Source organism: Hyaena hyaena, unplaced genomic scaffold, assembly GCF_003009895.1.
Source record: "Hyaena hyaena isolate Hyena2069 unplaced genomic scaffold, ASM300989v1 scaffold_1339, whole genome shotgun sequence".
Taxonomy (NCBI): Eukaryota; Metazoa; Chordata; class Mammalia; order Carnivora; family Hyaenidae; genus Hyaena; species Hyaena hyaena.
This window is the reverse complement of record NW_024081973.1, coordinates 41969-61083: the sequence shown is the minus strand read 5'-3', so window position 1 is coordinate 61083 and position 19115 is coordinate 41969. Positions and strand designations below refer to the sequence as shown.

Here is a 19115-nt window from a genome sequence, read left to right as displayed (position 1 = left end):
TGGGGACTCTCAAGATTCTATACGGTTTTTGAATGTTTTTTTTTTTTCTGTAAAAAATGCTTTGCAGTTTCACTTGAATCTGTAGATCTCTTTGAGTACTATTGTCATCTTAACAATATTACACCTTCTGATCAATGAATATAGGATGTCTTTCCATTTATTCATGTCTTCTTTAATTTCATTTAGCAGTATTCTTTAGTTTTCGGTGTACAAGTCTTTTGGCTCCTTGGGTAAATGTATTACTAGATATGTTATTCTTTTTGATGTTACTGTAAACAAGATTGGTTTCTTATTTCCTTTTCAGATTGTTCATTGTTGGTGTATAAAGGTACTACTGACTTTTGCCTGTTGACTTTATATATGTCAACTTTGCTGAATTCCTTTATTAGCTCTAATAGCTCTGTGTGTGTGTGTGTGTGTGTGTGTGTGCGTGCGCGCGCATAGACACACATGCAAATGTGTGTATTCTCAGGTTTTTCTAAATATAAGATCATGTCACCCATGAACAAAGATCATTTTACTTATTCTTTTGTTTCTTTTTCTTGTCTAGTTGCTCTGGCTAGAATTTCCAATACTATGTTGAAGAGAAGTGGTGAAAGCAGTCATCCTTGTTTCACTTGTTCCTTTTCTCAAGGGGAAAATCTTATTTTTAAATCTCAAGTTGTACTCTTAGTTAATCCTGCTTTTTGAAATATTTTTTACTTATTCTTCATTGTTTTTAATAAATCTTGCAGGAACATGTCATTCTTGTTAATTAAAAAACCTTTTCCTTGGTGGATTTACTTTTTTTTTCAATAACTTACACTTTTATTTTATTATCTGTCCTACTTTATTTGGTCTAATTTGGTTATTTTTCTAGCTAGTTTTCTAGCTTCTTGAAAATGTGATTTAAGTTATCAAATTTCAAAATTGTCTTTTTTTCTCATATTACTTTTTAAGGGCATAAATTTTCTTGAAAGCCTTGTTTTGCTATATCCTAGAAGTTTCTTATGTGTATTTTTATCATCTTTTATTTATTTCTAAATTCCAGCATGATTTCGTCTTTACCCTGAGTTATTTAAAGATTTCCAAGCATTCTGGAAATCCGGGTCTCCATGAAATATGTTGAAAGTTTTTTTTTTTGCCTGAGTTCATAATCCATATTTTTATATGTTACATATGTACTTGAGAACACTGTGTATTCTCTACTTTTTGAATATAGAAGTGTACATATGTCTATTAGGCCAAGATTTTACTTTGATCATTCAATAATTCCATAACATGACTGATTTTTGTTATCTGATGACTTTTCAAAAATGAGAAGAAATGTCCAAACTCCTGACTGCATTAGTGGATTCATTAATTTTGCCTTCTAGTTCAAAACTGTTTCACATATTTTGAGGTTATTTTATTACATGCCTGCAAACCTTACATGCCTTAATAGAACTACATAAGTTTTTTATGGTTATCATTTACTGGCTGTATCTTCTTCCATCCTTTAATTTTCAATCTTTGTGTGTCATTTTACAATGTAGGTGTGTTTCTTGCACTGTCTTATCCAAACTGTCAGCTTTTTGCTTTGACCTATTTATGTTGATATATTTTCAGCTGTTTCTCTCATCTTAAATTATTATTTAATTGTGCCCATATTTCTCCTTAGTACTTTTTAACTACATTTACACCCTTTGGTTTCCTTTTACAGCACTTCATTCATACAGATATTATTTAAATTTTAATACTGAGTTACATGGTTATATATTTCACTTTCTTTTTGACCTGCTTCTCCTCATCATTTTTGGCCTCACTACTTACTAAGGTATTTGATAATTTTTATTTCATCATTTTAGAACATATCTTTTAGATTTCTTTTATTTATGTACTTCATCCAAAATTGTTTTCAATGTTAGTGTTTCTGGGAAAATATCCTTAAGTATTTTATGCCACTAGAATATTTTTATCATGGCTTAATTTGTGAATGACCCTTCGGCTGGATATAAAACTCAAGTTTTAAGTTCTTTTCTTTCAACATTTAAAAAATATTGATTCGCTTTCCTCTTTCATTCAATTTTGCTGTTGAAAAGTCTTATGTTAATGAGATTCTTATTCCTTTGGACGTATTCTTTTATCTCCTTAGGCTTTTAGATTTTCCTCTTTATCATTGTGTATCCTAAAATTTCATTATAATATGTCTGGGTTTGTTTTTCTATCTGTCTTCTTTGGCATTCTATAGGCCTTTGGAATTTTAAATCAAAATAAAATAATAAAATAAGATATATTAAAATAACAAATTTTGTCTGTTATCAATGTATCAGAAATGTTTCTCCATTATTTCGTAACATATTTTCTTTCTTCCAGTTTTATATCTCTTTCTTTCTGAAACTTCTAATTCCTGTATTATATTTCTAATAAATCTATCCTCCAAACTGATTAGATGTTCTTTTATATGTTCTATTACTGGATCTTTTTCTTCATCCTTCCTGAAAGATTACTTCAGTTTGGTTTTGTAGTTTACAAATTCCATTATTCTTTTCTCAGTGTGTTCATTATGCTACTTTTCCATTCCATAATTTTATACTTTTTTCAAATACTATATTTTCAAACCTATTTCTGTTTATTCACTTTGGCCATTTGTATGTTTGTTTGTTCTCATTTTATATTATACATTATTACAAATATCTTTTATTTTTTTAGAATGTACATTAGACTAATTTAAGAAACTTGGTTTTATGTGATCTTTTAATTTTTTACATTTTGCTTCTGATATTATTTCTCACACTGCATGTTGTTTTACTTTTGAAATAGTCATTTTCCTCAAATGCTTTGATATTTTGACTGGTTTACTTGTTTTCTTCAGTGAATATTGGCTACTGTGAAGGGCAATATAAATGAGGGAAGGTCAGAGCACAATCCACATCAGTCTCTATGATCTCAGTAGTGGAGATGTGAGTAAAATCTAGGATGGAGAACCTCAGCCAACAGGAATCACTGCCAATCACTCCTCACCTCAGAGCAATTTATGAGATCAGAAATTTATGTTTCTTAACCAGAAAGAAGTATTGTCTTGAGGAATATGTTCTACCTCATTAAAAATATTTTATGATAAATTCTTTATTATATGTCTTTAAAATTTGTGATGTTGTTGTTAATATACTGTTTCCCTATTGTCATGTGAAATGTTTTGTTTTACTGAAAAAGTAGTGTTTTTAAACTAGAATAATAAATATTCTTCATAAAATATCTATCCAGTTTCCTAATAATCTACAAAATAGCATATTACTTAAGTAACATATACCTTTGATAAAAGTACATATAATTTTGCTTTGTAAGTCTTTTCAAATGTGTATGTAATTTTTAAATTTTCACTAACATTGTATTCTTATATATTTTAATGGAGAAAAAGCACTACAGATAACTTGTAGTACATACTTTGAAATTGAAACCAATTGTCTAATGATATTCACAAAGTGATTAGCCATTTTTGTGAAATAGAGTAGTACCTACAGCATAAAATTAAATAGGATATTAATCATTATGCTTGAGGGCATAAATTAGACTATAATCAAGGTTAGGAGATGATGTAATATACCTATAGTTGAGCAGGATTAGATTCATTATCAGATTTTCAGCCCCATTTCGGTATTAGGTATAGTCTGACCAGGTAATATGGACTCAGAGTAATGCTATAGTTAGGAACCCATCACTTTATTGTTGCAGTGTATATGTAATATGGCTCCTTTTCTTCTTAAACATTTTTGCAATTTGCTACTGCTGCATTGAAATCCATCTGAATTCAAACTCTTCAGAGAAAAGTGCCCTTTCCCTAGTTCCTTCCCTCTTCCTTCCCCCTCACTCCCTATCTTTTTTGTTCAGTACATCCATTATGCTTCTCAAAGGCACAGCTGAAATGTACAATTCAGGATGGTGATGCCTCAGCTTATAACCAAAAGATTTTCAAAAAGGTCTTGGAAACTTTACTTTTACAATATGACTAAGTAACTCACACGTTAGAGAAATATATATATGGTTTTAGGATTTCTTCCTAATTGTATTGTTCTGATATAAGCACTCATCTACACAATTTGATCAACTTCGTCCCTATTTTTCACATGAAGAAATTGAGAGGAAATAAATACCTGACTTAAGTGTTCCCTTCCAAGATTTATGAATTAAAAATATATTTTAAAACTGAGTTTATGTAAAATAAAGATGAGGAATCTTAATAGAGAAAATAATGAAAAAATCAGTATATATAAATATATATCAGAATACCACATGCAGTCTATGATGTCCTTATTGAAACACACACCCACAAATATTAGCCTGATTTCCACTGTATTTCCCAACTTCTTTTCCCTCAGATATATATACAATATTTTTACATATAGTTTAACAGATTATTTTGTCAGAATTAATTTTGGTGTTTAAATGTTCTTTCTTCACATTTATTTTCAGTCTCATTTTATAAGTATCAAAAATTTCCCTCAGTTTGAATTGGAGTTTTATAAAAAACAGGAATAAGGAGTTACAGTCTCTGTAATAATCTGCTGTAGCTTTATTTTATTACTTGTATTGCTTCTAGTCCTTAAGGAAAGAAAAAAGTTACCCCTTATTCAGTTCTTAGTCTACTGCCCAGAAATAAAATAAAGATACTTAGAATGGAAATATTTTAAATGTTCAAATCCTACATTTTAAATGTGGCTTGGTCTGGAATAATGAACATTAACTTGAGTTATGAATATTATTTAAATTAAATTTTCTTGGGAATTCAAATCAATAAGCACATTTTATATAATAAGTTGGTACAATTTTCAATTGTGTTATAAAACATCTTAGTTTTCTGAAAAATTGTTCTCAAGAAGCACATTACGAATTTCACTGTTTCTATAATTAGATGTACCCTATATCCACTAGAGGCAAAAGCAGTTTTAGACTACTTTGGGTTACCAGCTGGGATATTTATAATAATCTAGAACATTAAGTGTGCGATGAGAAAAAATATGCCTTCCAGGAAGGAAAGAAAGTTTCTCACTTAATTAACAGTGTAAGACACATCTTGACTGTGAGTTGCTGGTAGCACTGATGGCATTAAGAAGGCTTCCAAAATGTTCAACCATTATACCTAGTTTAACGTATGCAGTGAACTTTCCAGCTTTGCTAATATGGATATTGATTTTGTCCAAATGATTTTTAAAATCATTCATTTATAACCAGGTGATGTGCAAGTCAAACTTCTATAACTTTGTAAATATTAATCAGAATTTTCTTTAATGAATGAACTAATTTCTCTTTTTGCTTAAATACAAATAGCTTTTTTTCTATATATCCATAAACATCCCATAATGATTTTAAAAAGTCAATGCATATTACTCTTGTTTAAAATTAAAATGCTATTTATAACAAATTATTATCAAAAAAGTGGAAATTTTTAAATTTGCATCTAAATATATCAATTTCTATAGATGGTTTGATTCATCTTTTCTTCCTTTTTTCTCTAAAGTTATCTGGAAGCATTTTGGATGTGTATAGTGGTGAACAGGGAATTTCACCAGTTAATATGGGCCTTACAAGTGCTTCCTGTCCAAGTAGTCTGCCAATGAAAAGAGAAATTACAGGTAATGTTGCTTTTATAGTTTTATCCCTTTGTAAGTCCACTACTTAAGTTATAAGGGACATATATTACCAAGCTAAATACAGTTTTTAAAATATTATCAAAATAGTTAAAATGGGAGAAATGTAGATAGTAAATTTACTCTTTTTTTCTATGACAATCAAATAACAAGTTAATATAACTTATAATTCAACTGAATTGACTATTTTAGAAATTGGGCAAATATACACATATGCTCTACATACATAGTTTTCTGTATACATATATATACACATATGTATATATAACAATTTGACCAAGTTGTTCACTTAACAGTTCATTTTGATATTGAATACATGCAGTTTATTAACATGGTTACAAAATAACTGATTGATTAGGGGGAAAAGATTTTTTTTCTGTATGTAGATTTGATATAAAACAATTAGATTGCTCCTTTTTACCTTGCTTTATGGATTTCCTGATAGATTCACATTTAATTTTCTCAGGTATGTAAAAAAAAACCCTCAATTTTCAATAGTACATATCAAAATTGCTATAACTCAAAACAGTTGTAGGGAAACTGTCAAGTTCCTCCAATATATGGATGAAGAAATCAAGGGTCAAAAGAGTTATTTTCATAGTCATACAGCTGATTTGAAGCAGATGTGCATCAAAATAAGGATTTCCTGACTTACAATGTCCACTGTTAGTTCCTCCATAAAAATAAAATTTTAAAAATTAAAATTTCTATAACAAGTTTTTAGTTTGGAGCCCAAACATTGATCTTTATTAATATTTTCATAGTTAATATTAACAAATTTAGTAAGCACAATAGGTCTATTTTGGGGTCTAACCAATATCTCAAAAATTTTTATGCATACAAATTATTTAGATTAAAATGAATTAATACAGTTTTAAATAAACAAGTTTAAATAATTGTATTCCTATGTTACCTGTTTTAAAAACTAGAATAATACAAGAAACACTGCATGAATTATTTATGCTATATACTAAATTATCCCAAAATTTAACAGATTGAACTAATAAACATTTATTATTTCATATAATCTCTATGGGTCAGAAATCCAAAGATGACTTAGAAAATTGGTTCTCAGAGCACCTGAGTGGCTCAGTCATTTAAGCATCTGACTTCAGCTCAGGTCACGATCTCATGGTTTGTTAGTTTGAGCCCCTCATCAGGTTCTGTGGTGACAGCTCAGAGCCTAGTGCCTGCTTCAGATTCTGTGTCTTCCTCTCTTTCCGCCCCTCCTTCTGCTTGCTCTCTCTCAAAAATGAACATTAAAAAAATTGAAAAAGAGAAAAGAAAATTGATTCTCATTCAGTCTTTCATAAGGTTGCAGTCAAGACTTCATCCAGAGGTGCAGACATTTGACACAAGGTGGACTAGAGGATGCGCTCCTAAGACTGTTCACTCATGTGTCTTGCAAGTTAGTCCTGGTTGCTGGCAACTGGCTTTGGTTCTTTACCATGTAGACCTCTCCACGGGGCTGATCAAATGTCTTCACGATATGACAACTAGTGATTCAAGAGACACCGAAGCGGATGCTGAACATGCCTTTATGACCTAGTCTTGGAAGCCACACTGGTCATTTCCACAATATTCCGCTGGTGTCACAGGTCAGCCCTGTTCAATGTGCAAAGGAACTACCAAAGGTGTGAATGTCATGAGAATCATTTTAGGCCATGTTGGTGACTATCATAAATGCTTAAAACCGTGTAGTGCATAAAGTATCATTTCTTAGAAGTGCTGAGTTGTTGGATAGGAATATCTGAGAAGTGTAGCTAGTTCTAGCTCCACGGATGTAGAAATCATAACTACTTATGAAAAATGTACGTTGTAAAAATTTAGGTTGGAATAATTTTATATAATCTTAAAATTCTTAAAATAATAATAATGATTGAGCAGTTTAACATTTGCTATGACTTGAACCTCTTTTCATCATGACAATGATGATCAAATAAGTATTATATTATACCAACTTTACAGATGAGGAGTTGAGTCACAGAGAATTTAGGTAATAGATTTCATGTCTATTAAATGGAAAACGGAAATACAGATCCACTTTTCAAAGCTTAAAAGGCTCACCATTACCTCTTACTTAAAGAGTACTTTGCTCCAAGTTTCTAAATATTTGCATAAAATATTATTATGGCATTTGGAGTAAGTAATATAATATTTTCACCTAATATTTCTGAGTTATGTTGACTAGAGAGGTTGTAAAGTGTAATTAAGCACTATCTGAATTATCTTCTTTTTGATTAGAAACAGATACACGAGCTTTGGCAAAAGAGAGACAAAAAAAGGACAACCACAACCTCAGTGAGTATATTTTCCTTTTTTCTAAAAAAAAATAATAATAGTGAAGGAGGAAATGCATGGAGATTAAAATATGTGGTCTTTTATTATCATTCCATAAGTATTTTGAGATCACATAACCAAAATTAATAGTATATTCTCACTAGTTGAGCTATTTTAGGAAATTTAAATGAGGTGAAGGCTCAGAAAAGCTACATATTTTTAGGAAGTGAAACATCTCAAATTGTCTCCTTGATCACTCTGTCTCTTGAGCAGGCTGGGTGTGACAGAGATGAGTGTATTTAGTTACATTTGAGCTCTAGTGTGACTCATTGACTCAAAGAGATAAAAGTGGCTTTAAAAATTGCACACCACTTAAAAATCAAGTAAAGGCTCCATGTTCTCATCTTTCTGTGTCAGTCTGCTCCTCTCTTCCTAATGATAAGTTATCTGAAAGGTATTGCTTATGTTGTACTGCTGAATTCTACCTCTGTAAAAAATGTCTCTGATGCCTTCCTGGGGGTCAGTTTGACTCTGACAAGGGGTCACATGAGATGGAGAAATACAAGCAAGGGAAGTAGTTTAGCAGCAATGTTGAGCTTAATGGTATTTGGTCTTGTCTTAAGTGCTTAACTGTCTCGAGTGAGCTTGACTAATGCAGTATAAGCCATTCTGTTTTGCAAGCCACATCAAAAAATGAGAAGAGAATAAGATAGAATAAAAATAAATAAAAACATTAAAGCTCTAAAACTAACCACGAATGTTCTTATATGCGGTTAGTAGAAGTTGATTCTACATGTAGCTGTGAACCCTGTGGCCTTCTGTTCATATTGCACCTGCCTGCATCACAAGGCGATCAAAGTCTGCTGACGTGAGATTGCGAGGGAAGAGCTTACATGTGGTTCTGACTGTCCTCAGTGTCATTGTGGAGAGGAGCATGATCTGATTCCCATAGCCCTTAGTGGTAGAGCAGATAAGCTTTGGTGCAGACTATGAGACAAATAGAACATGAGTTGGGTGGGGAGGGGGGAGCGGGTAGTTGTTGATAGAAGGAATTAATACAGCAAGGAACTACTGGCTTCTCTCTCAGTTTTAAACTTGTTAATTCATTATTATTCTCCTTGTTCTTCACTCCTCTTCTCTACATCTGCATTTTAAATAACAGATCATTTAACATGAAGTATGATAGGCACCTGGTATGTCTATTATCAAGTATCTTCTAATCTGGATTCCCTTACTGGGAGATGTTGCTTTTTGGAGATATCAATGTTAAAAATTTTTAATATGTTTTCAATATGATGTATCTAAGACAATCCCTAAAATCTGTGAGGATCGTGGGAAGAGGACAAATGAAAACTCACTTACCAGAAGTCTAAATATTTAAAAGTTGTAGCTCAATCTCCATTAAAACATGCTCTATTCTTTCTAAAGACTGGAAGGCTAGGTGTAAATTCAGAATTCTAAGATCATCAGAACTCTGAGGGGAGATTTCAGAGTGAGGCAAAGCCAGCCCTCAGCCAGCAGCCCATCTCACTTCTCTCCCCACTCCTTGTTCCATTCTGTGCTGCCAGTGGCCTCAGACATGAATGTAAACACTCATCTTGTACATTTTAGCTCCACACCCATCTGTTTAAATGGCTTCCCCTTGTCTGCATCTTGAGCCTAGAGGTGAGCACAGTGCTGTCATGGTCCTCCCTCAAAAGGATGGACTTGGAAGTGGCCTCCATAGTCTCTGGAAGTGGGCTCAGAGCATTGGGAGGATATTCCTGGAACAAGTTAGCCAGTGTAGTTTGACTCTGTGGGTGACTTGCTCACTGGGGAAGGATGTGGTGAGTATGGGTCCAGGATAGGGGCCTCTCTCACCTTGACCTAAGGACAGGAATGAATGAATGTACCAAAATTGTGAAGAGTGAAACCACACATGGCATACAGTAACTTGGTAATTTCTTAAAACTTGACTGTTTTACAAATAACTAGTACTGGGTATGAAAACATTGAGGAACCTAAGTTCTTATTATAATTAGCCATTAAAAATTTATCAAGCACAATCTAAGAAGAGTAGAGGAGGAACTTCTGATACTTTACATTTAAATAATAGATTTGGGAGAAATAGTCTAAAACTAAACCAGTTCCCTATTTTGAGGTAAAACTATGAACATCCTTCATAGCTATTCTTCATCTTATATTTAAAAGTCTGTTTTATAATATAGAAGTGAGTATGTGTGAACATAGACTTATTAATAATTCTTACTGTGAAATATGTATGTATTTCTATTAGCTTTACTTTTGCTTACTTTCTTTTCTTGTTTTTTAATGTGGTGTCATTGTTTTTTGAATCACATGCACTGGGAAAAAAGGATCAGCAAAGAGGGAAAATAAACTCTCTCAAGAATCAATTATATTCCACTTTTAGAGTAACCCCAATATATTATTACTGAAGGTCAAATCCATTAATGGTGAATTGCTTTATAGAGACAATTGTTATCTTTCATGATTTTCCTTATTTCTGGTAGCAGATCTTAATTTTTAGCATGTATAAAGAATGTTCAAATATTTTTGATATATGATTTTCTTCTTCTTCATGAACTTTTTCTTCCTTCACTTCCTGGAAAACTTTTAAAATGTTACCTTTTGGAATAAATATTATATAGAACTATATGTTGTGGTTCTTGATTCTAGGAATATAAACTATAAAACTCACTATACTGTATGAAACTGCTTTTAGATAGGAGTAAATACAGGAAACTCTATTTATTTGTATATCTGACATTTATTGAATATTTATTAGAGGCATAAAATCTCCAAAAGTAATTAATTCATGGAAATGCAAACAGAGAAAACAGTCTCTGAATAAGAATTTATGCCAGAGTTCTCAAAATGTAGGCCCTAAACAAATAGCATCAACATCACCTGGGAGTTTGTTAGAAATGGAAATCTTTGGGCCCAAACTCAGACCTACTAATAGGTTTGGAATACAAATCCATTTTTACAGTCCTTCTACATATATCTAATGCATGCCACAGTCTGAAAACCACTATTCTATATATCATTGAAAAAATTTTAAATTAGAAAAATATATTCACAGTCTAATCAACATTTATTAGCACCTCCTATATGCCAAATAGGAGGATAGAAAAATGTGGAATAAATTGCCCCTGCCTTCAAAGAAGTCACAGTCTAGTTGGGGACACACACGTACCATGTGCCGAACTTTGTGTCAGGACTTCAGGGATTGTATGAGAAGACTAAGCATGGTGCAGACCTTGAAAGATTATGATCCTGATGGGTGCATTCATATGTGAAATGATGATCCAATAGGATAAATATATATATATAAATGCAAATATATTTTTCAATATGGATAAGTATTTTAGCATTTCCAAAAAAAGTGAAAAAACTGGTTTTTGAGAGAAAATGTTTTTAAAGCATTATCAATAATAGAATCACAATTTTAATGCTGTTATTTTTATTTTTAGAATTAAATATATTTGGATTTTTATTGTATTTCTGAATACTTTTTTGACTATATGGAAATTATTTTGCTTAATTTTTTAAAGATTATTAATAAAGTTTACAGCTGACCAAAAGTGAATTGTGTTTTAACTCGAATAATGAATATTTTAAATAAAAAATATTTCTTTTTCAATAGTTGAAAGAAGAAGAAGGTATAATATTAATTACCGAATCAAGGAGCTTGGCACTCTTATTCCAAAGTCTAATGATCCGTGAGTTCAACAATCATTTCTATAATAATGATATGGTTTGACTACACCCCAAAAAATGGGTGGGAGGGAGCAAGGGGAGGGGAGAACCAATTATTAGGAATCTAAGCAGCTTATGGTATAGGTAAAACTACTGCTGGTCTTCTTATTAAATATCTACTCAAGACTGATGGTTATTAAGCATCAACGCTGTTACTAACATTTGTCCTTCTGAGATGTAGGAGATAAGAAAATTATTTCTTCTCAGTTCATAGCAGGTCTTTCTAAATGGCATCAATATTGGCAAATTTAGTGGTAATATCAAATCTTGTCTATGATACTGGTATACTCAGTTTATGGTTATAGCAATTCTTCCAGTGTAAGATTTATATGCACCTGGGCATTGAATTGTTGGGTTTTCAGCTGTCTCAAAATTCTGGAGGCATGCAAGTAAAAAAGTAGAATTGTGACAACATGCTGATTGATGCCAACCAATAATTGGTTATTGTAATTACATTTCTGCCACATTTTGGTGTCATACACACTTAAAGTTATTAAGCAAGATATTTGAGGTTGCAGGAACTACCTGATTAATCAAGGTATCAAGTTAGAATGTTGAATGTTTCTCCAAAAAATAAAAAAAATGCTGTGTCGCATTAATAATGACTTGAAAATGTTTCATTCACACTGAGAACTGGTGTCTCCTGATACTGGAGATCATCAATTATTCAAAAACAATGATGTTTGATAAAGCGATATTAGTGAAACGTGGAATACTTTTTCCCTGAATCCAAATGTGCCAATTCATGTAGACAATTCAATAATTTGTAATAGAAAGAAATGTAATATTTATCTTCGTGGACATATAGATGGAGAAGGCATCCCATGGAATGGTAGAAAGAGCTCTGCATGGAGCATCTGAAGAGCTTGGTCATAGTGTAGGCCCCACTGTTAACTCTTCAAATCTTTTATTATTTAAAAAAATTTTTTTAATGTTTTTATTTCTTTCTGAGAGAGTAAGAAAGAGAGACAGCATGAGCAGGGGAGGGTCAGAGAGAGAGGGAGACACAGAATCTGAAACAGGCTCCAGGCTCTGAGCTAGCTGTCAGCACAGAGCCCGACGCCGGCTCGAACCCACGAACCGTGAGATCCTGACCTGAGCTGAAGTCAGATGCCCAAATGACTGAGCCACCCAGGTGCCCCTCTTCAAATCTTTTAAAAGTCCCTAAATATGCAACTCTTTCTATCAGTAGAAGAGAATACCCATTTTCCTGGTAGGACTTATATTTTTTAACATGTAATATATAACTGCGCAATTATTCACCAAACATTTGTTGTAAGGCCAAGGCTTTTTTGTTTGAATATGTGTTCAAACAAGAAAGAAAAGTAAGAAGCTTTTCTTTCTTACATAAACTGCACCAAAATGTATAGTCTATTTTAATTTCTTTAAAATAAAACAAAAATGTACACAACCTAAGTACAGATGGACTTTTAAAATGAGTAGATGCTTATTTTTTTTAATTTTTTAATTTTTTTTTAAATTTCTGAGAGAGAAAGAGAGACAGACAATGTGAGCAGGGGAAGGTCAGAGAGAGGAGACACAGAACCCGAAGCAGGCTCCAGGCTCCGAGCTAGTTGTCAGCGCAGAGCCCGATGCGGGGCTCCAACCCTCAAATCGTGAGATCATGACCTGAGCCGAAGTCAGACGCTTAACCGACTGAGCCACCCAGGTGCTCCCATACACTTATTTGTGACAGCATATTTTTTAGCAAGCAACCTTTATGGACATTTTAACTGAGTTTTTCCAGAACTTTTAACATAATATTCCTACAAACAATAACTCTTTTTATAAATACCTTCTTTTTTGGCATTCATATTTCATTAGCTAATGTACCTATAATTTAATTTTATTATCAACATAACAAATACAATAAGTATGCACTTAATAACTTACCAATAAGTACATGGCACTACAATGATAACAGAAATACCTGGACATATCAGAGGGTGGCCTATTGCCCTCTATTACCTACTTTGTCCTAACAGCAGTCAGTGAGTGTCACAAAGGGAATGGAGAACATTAATTAACCTTGATTGTGATTGGATAAATGTCAGTTAAGAAAGGTTCTCTTATAACTGGTGGAGCTAACCCCCAGTGCCTGGGTGCAGTTATATGCAGAAAGCACATGGGACTTTAAAGCTGGATTGTGAAACCTAACTCACCATCCTCACCATGCCTTTAAGGCACCAATTGTATGATTGGAGTTTTATAAACATAAAACCAAATAATATATATGAGAATACCATACACATTATAAATCTCACTTGGGGGATTATTATTCTGTATGTTTAAGAAACTTTGGTTATAAAAAGTCCTCTTTCTACTTCTAATTTACTGTCTAGAACCAAGAATGGCAAGCTTTTCCTGGAAAGGGCCAGATAGTAAATATTTCTAGTTTTGTAGGCCATATAGTCCATGACAACTTTCTAACTCTGTTATTGTAACATGAAAGCAGACATAGACAATATGTATATGAATGAACATGGCTGTTCCCACTGAAACTTCATTGCAAAAATAGACTGCAAGTTGTAGTTTGCCTACCCATGTTCTAGGATAAAGAAAATCAATTTATCGTAGGATCGTATCTGAAAGAGAATACCATTGGGAAAAGTTGATTGTAAGTGTTCTTAAGTGGTTTTTTCTTCTTTATGGATCTGGGAAAGAGGTATGATTATTTATTTTAATTGTATTATGTTATATGTATGGAAATGATATTTGGGGTCTAATTGAAAACACATTAATTGATTAGATGTTAATGGTATCTATATGTGGCTCTGCGCACATAGTATAGCATAGACAGAAGGAACACTTCACTGTCAGCTCTGTTATTCCAGAGCTACTACTCTGTTTCAATGCATCTTATCCCTTGTTTTTTTGTGGCCTCACCTAAACACTAGTTCTTCTCTCTAGCGTCTGCCAACATGAATCCCATGGTTGAATCCAGAACATAACCTCTTTAAAACTAGGATCTATGGGCCTAAGGAGTAGCCACTTGCTCTATGAAACTATTTTGGATTCATTTGTTGAATTTACAGACACTACTATGGGTAATCTAAAAGTTACAGAAAATTAATTAGTAGAGAGAGAGTGTGTGGATAAAATAGAGGAGGCAAGTTTCACTTTGAAGAAATGTTATTACTGTGTGTGACAATGATGGAATTAACAAGTGGATCAAAAAAATCAAACAAGATTTCAGTTTGTTGTACCATTTCAAAGCACTTGTTTGCAACCATTAAAATTCATAAAATATTTTTAGGGGCACTTGGGTGGCTCGGTCAGTTGAGCATCTGACTCTTAATTTCAGCTCTAGGCCTCAATTTCTCGATTTGTGAGCCTTGAGTCAGGCTCATGCTGACAGCGGGTAGCCTGCTTGGGATTCTTCTCTCCCTCTTTGTCTGCTCCTCCCCAGCTCATGGTCTTTCTATCAAACTAAATAAATAAACTTATAAAATGAAATTCATAATTTTTAAAAATAAGAAATATATCAGATTACAAAATTGTCTAATATGGGATTTTTCAGATTGTGTGCTATAACCTATTAATGGATCACAAAATCAATCAAATGGGAAAGATTCTGCATTTTTAAACAAAGAAGGAAGAATAGTATTGGTATTATCGGATTATTACATACTACACCTAAAGGGAATAGTAATATCTTGTGAAACATTTTTTTTTTTTTTGCAGTTTTATGCACTGAGAATACACTGGTTCACAGTAGATAACATAATTCTTATGGCAGATGCATTTGAGAAAGTGTGAAATCCACAGATTTGCAAAAAGAGCATTGAATTAAGTGAGGAAAACTGGGGTTCATCTTCTAAACACCACATGCTCTTCGGCAAATAGCAGAAACCATGAAGTAGTTGACCTCGGAGGACCTTTCCAGCTCATGATTAGAATAAACTTAGTGGTTGGCTTGGGGAATCAAAGCCAATACCTAGAGACATTTTGAATTCTATGAAGTTGCCATTTTTAATGTATCAAAAACATTCAGAAATTTGTAGGTCATTGCTAGGTCAGAAGGGTAAGGTCAGAAGGGAAAATAATATAGTGAACAGCTATACTTGAGATAATATGTGCTGAAAAAACTTAAATGAAAAAACAAACTACCAAGGAATGACAATCTCTTGATCATTGATTGAAAAAAAAAAAAAAAGAAAACCAAATGAAACTAACGAACATGAAAAGTAAGAGCTTCTACAGATGTGTGGTAGTGGTCTACCTCATATAATGCTTTATATAAGGTCTGACTTATATAACCATATTTATAAAAAGTCTTATTAGTGTAAATGAAATATACTGTCAGAGCCTGAATTATTCTATTGGTACTAACAAATTACTCTTGTGTTTTTTTTGTTTTTTTATTTACGACCTAGATGACAGTTTTTTAACTAAATTGATCTGGGTTTTTTCCCCCTCTAATGTCAGAACTTTCTCTTGCTTTTGTGTAAGAATGGTGGTTGAAGCGGTATATGAGACTTAGCAAGACTTTCTATGTTAGGAGTAATAAAGTGTTGATTGAAGAAAGAAAAAAATCAAACTTGTCATGGTGTCCTCTTTCTTTCTTCATTTTTTAATGTTGTTAAGTGGATGTGCACTCCTAAGATGACAGACTGTATATTTTCCATACTTTACCTGACCACATTCCTAATCTAATGTGTGCATTAGAATGCATAGCTTTTAACTCCTCAAAAGTTTAAAGTTCTTCAAAGAGAATCATTTGGTAGAAAATGAAAAGCCAGTATCTACATTTATTCCGTAGGCATGCCTTGTTGTGTATTAATGTAGCTGTCATAATGTTTTTAATGACTAACTGTTTGAAATTATCTTGAGAGAAAAACATCTCCTTAATAAATTTGTAAAACAAAAATATTTTTTAATGTTTATTTATTTTTTAGAGAGAAAGAGAGAGAGAAAGATGTAGAGTACCCCAGGGGAGAGCAGAAAGAAAGGGAGATGCAGAATCCAAAGCAGGCTCCAGGCTCAGAGCTGTCAGCACAGAGCCCAATGAGGGGCTCGAAACCACCAACCATGAGATCATGACCTGAGCCAAAGTCAGATGCTCATCTGACTGAGCCACCCCGGTGCCCCAAAAACATTTAAAAAAGAAACCTCATACATTAAAATGGCTTTAAAAATAGAGTGAACTTTTAAAAATTTAGTGCAAATAATGTCAGGTAGAAATTGTCAGAAGACCCATTCTGTGATCTCTATGATCATTTTGAAGGTTTAATTAGACCTAAATAAACAGCACCTTAAACTTCAAAATTGACCAGAGTTATCCTCTTTCTATTGTTTCTTTTCTTCAAGTTTTCCCTCCAATGAGAAGAAATGAAACAAAATTAGAGCCATAAGTCTCCTGCTGACTCTTAGAGTTTTAATCCAAGAGTCCAATACCTTTTTAAGTTACAGGTACTTTTTTAGTTTAATGACAAAAGTAGCCTCTTTCTGCATAGCCTTCCCGTCCCCTGATAAGTCACTGTGAGTGGAGTAAGACCAGCAATTCGTAGACAACTGACAAAGCATTTGCACACTTTAGACAGACACTGGTAATGGGTTGGTGACTTCCAGTAGAAAATGGCTTAACCAGGCCCTAGTAAGCATTTTCACCTGCTGGTAGAAACATGTATCTTCCTTTAATTTGTTATGGCTGATAGAAATATCATGTAACCTGAACACCCAGGGAGGCATATGCAAATCAGATTTTTCATAAACTATATCTTCCCACTTCTGATTATTTAACAAAAGCATAGTAATTTCAATATATCTCACATAGATCATAGAAACCAAAAATACATGCAGTGTAATGTCTTCTTAAAATTTTCCTGCATGCTTACTGTATGTTGTATTAAAAATAATCTTATGACTCTAAACTAAAATTTCATCAAGGTTTACAACAGCTCTGATGAACTTTTAGCAATTAGCTTGGCCTCATTCTCCACATGTATTCTTAACTCTCATATAGGATCTAATTCTTTGATGTATTTTTTCAGATGTTAAAATCGGTAGCCTATTTCATGATTCCAGATTTATCATTTCTCCTGTCTTCAAAATAAGTTTTAATAAAATATTTTTTATGCTATAACCTGAAAGGTTATCTGGTTGTATTTAATTATTTGCACTTAAACTTATTTAAAAATAGGCATCCTGCTTTGTAAAAAAAAAAAAAAAAAAGTATTGACGGCTTTTGTGTAGAAAAATTTGCCTAACAATTCTAGAAAGTTTTGCTCTATTGCTTAAAGTGATGTTGCCAAACTCTGATTTGTTTCACAATCACTCAGGATCACCATTCAGAAGAAACCTTATTTTTTTTTTCTTAGAAGCATAAAAGCAACCTTATTAGAAAGTAGGTTAAAAGATTGGTACATTTGAAATGATCTTAAAAAATTTAGGCTTAAGTCCTCAGTAATGTACATTTCCTAGTTCATTAATGCAGAAATACTGCACATAGATTTTAATCTCAGAGTTAATAATAAAAGCAATTTTCACTAAAAATATAAAAACTGTAATGGTAGAATCATGATATTGCATTTAGCTCTCCCACAAAAAGTCACTTTATTACTTTCTTTTGACACTTATTTTCATTCTGGGATTAATTTTACTATATAAGGGCTTCTTAACTATTCTATTAAAATTTCTATTCAGAAGCAATAATATCTAAGAGTGAATAATAGTCATGTAAATCATTATTTCATATTAATGTAAAAGATTTTGTAAGTTCTTATGAATTCTGCTGACATGCACAATTGTGAAAAGGTTATCTCTCCGTTCTATAGTGATACGCGCTGGAACAAAGGAACCATTCTGAAAGCATCAGTGGAGTACATCAAGTGGCTACAAAAAGAACAACAGAGAGCTCGAGAATTAGAACACAGACAGAAGAAATTAGAGCAGGCTAACAGGCGGCTTCTACTCCGAATTCAGGTTTTTATAAAAATGTTGCCATGAACCACATAGCTTATATATAACTTATCCATCATCGTTTTTATTCATTGTCTCATTTATTTTTTTTCTTATTAACAATTATTTTTTTTCCTTCCAAAGGATAATTTTATTGCCTTTTAGAAGCTCATGAATTGAGTTGTTTCAATTAGATTTTGATTAGGAGTCCAGGATCAAGGTGGCTTTGGAAATAGAGTAAATGACAGCAACTAACTGCAAAATGCAGAAATTAGAACAAATTTTATAAACACACAATAGTATCCCAGGTGAAAATTAATAATAAGTAAAACATTTGTGTCTCTAGATAAAATTGGACACTAAGGACACTAAATTCTTCTCTCTCCCTTTTATTTCTTTAGTAACATTGCTATGGATTTCATTGCCTCAAGGCATATTGTACCGGTATATATTAAGTCACTCCTCATCTGCTCATGTGACACAAAATATCAAAATATGGGTTTTCATAACTCTCAATATTTTTTATGTGAGCATGCTTATTGCCAGGTAAAGCACTACTTTGTTTCCATG

General features: G+C 32.6%; 1 protein-coding gene across 6 annotated transcripts in view; it reads left to right on the top strand.

Annotated features, from left to right (window-relative positions):
* TFEC (transcription factor EC) overlaps positions 1 to 19115 on the top strand; it is a 121022-nt gene that overhangs the window by 97779 nt on the left and 4128 nt on the right. For all 6 annotated transcript variants that reach the window (XM_039223364.1, XM_039223365.1, XM_039223366.1 and 3 more), the window contains 4 exons: positions 5477 to 5591; positions 7851 to 7907; positions 11533 to 11608; positions 18422 to 18569. In XM_039223364.1, the coding sequence (XP_039079295.1) occupies positions 5477 to 5591; positions 7851 to 7907; positions 11533 to 11608; positions 18422 to 18569 (396 nt within the window). The remainder of the gene's footprint in view (positions 1 to 5476; positions 5592 to 7850; positions 7908 to 11532; positions 11609 to 18421; positions 18570 to 19115) is intronic.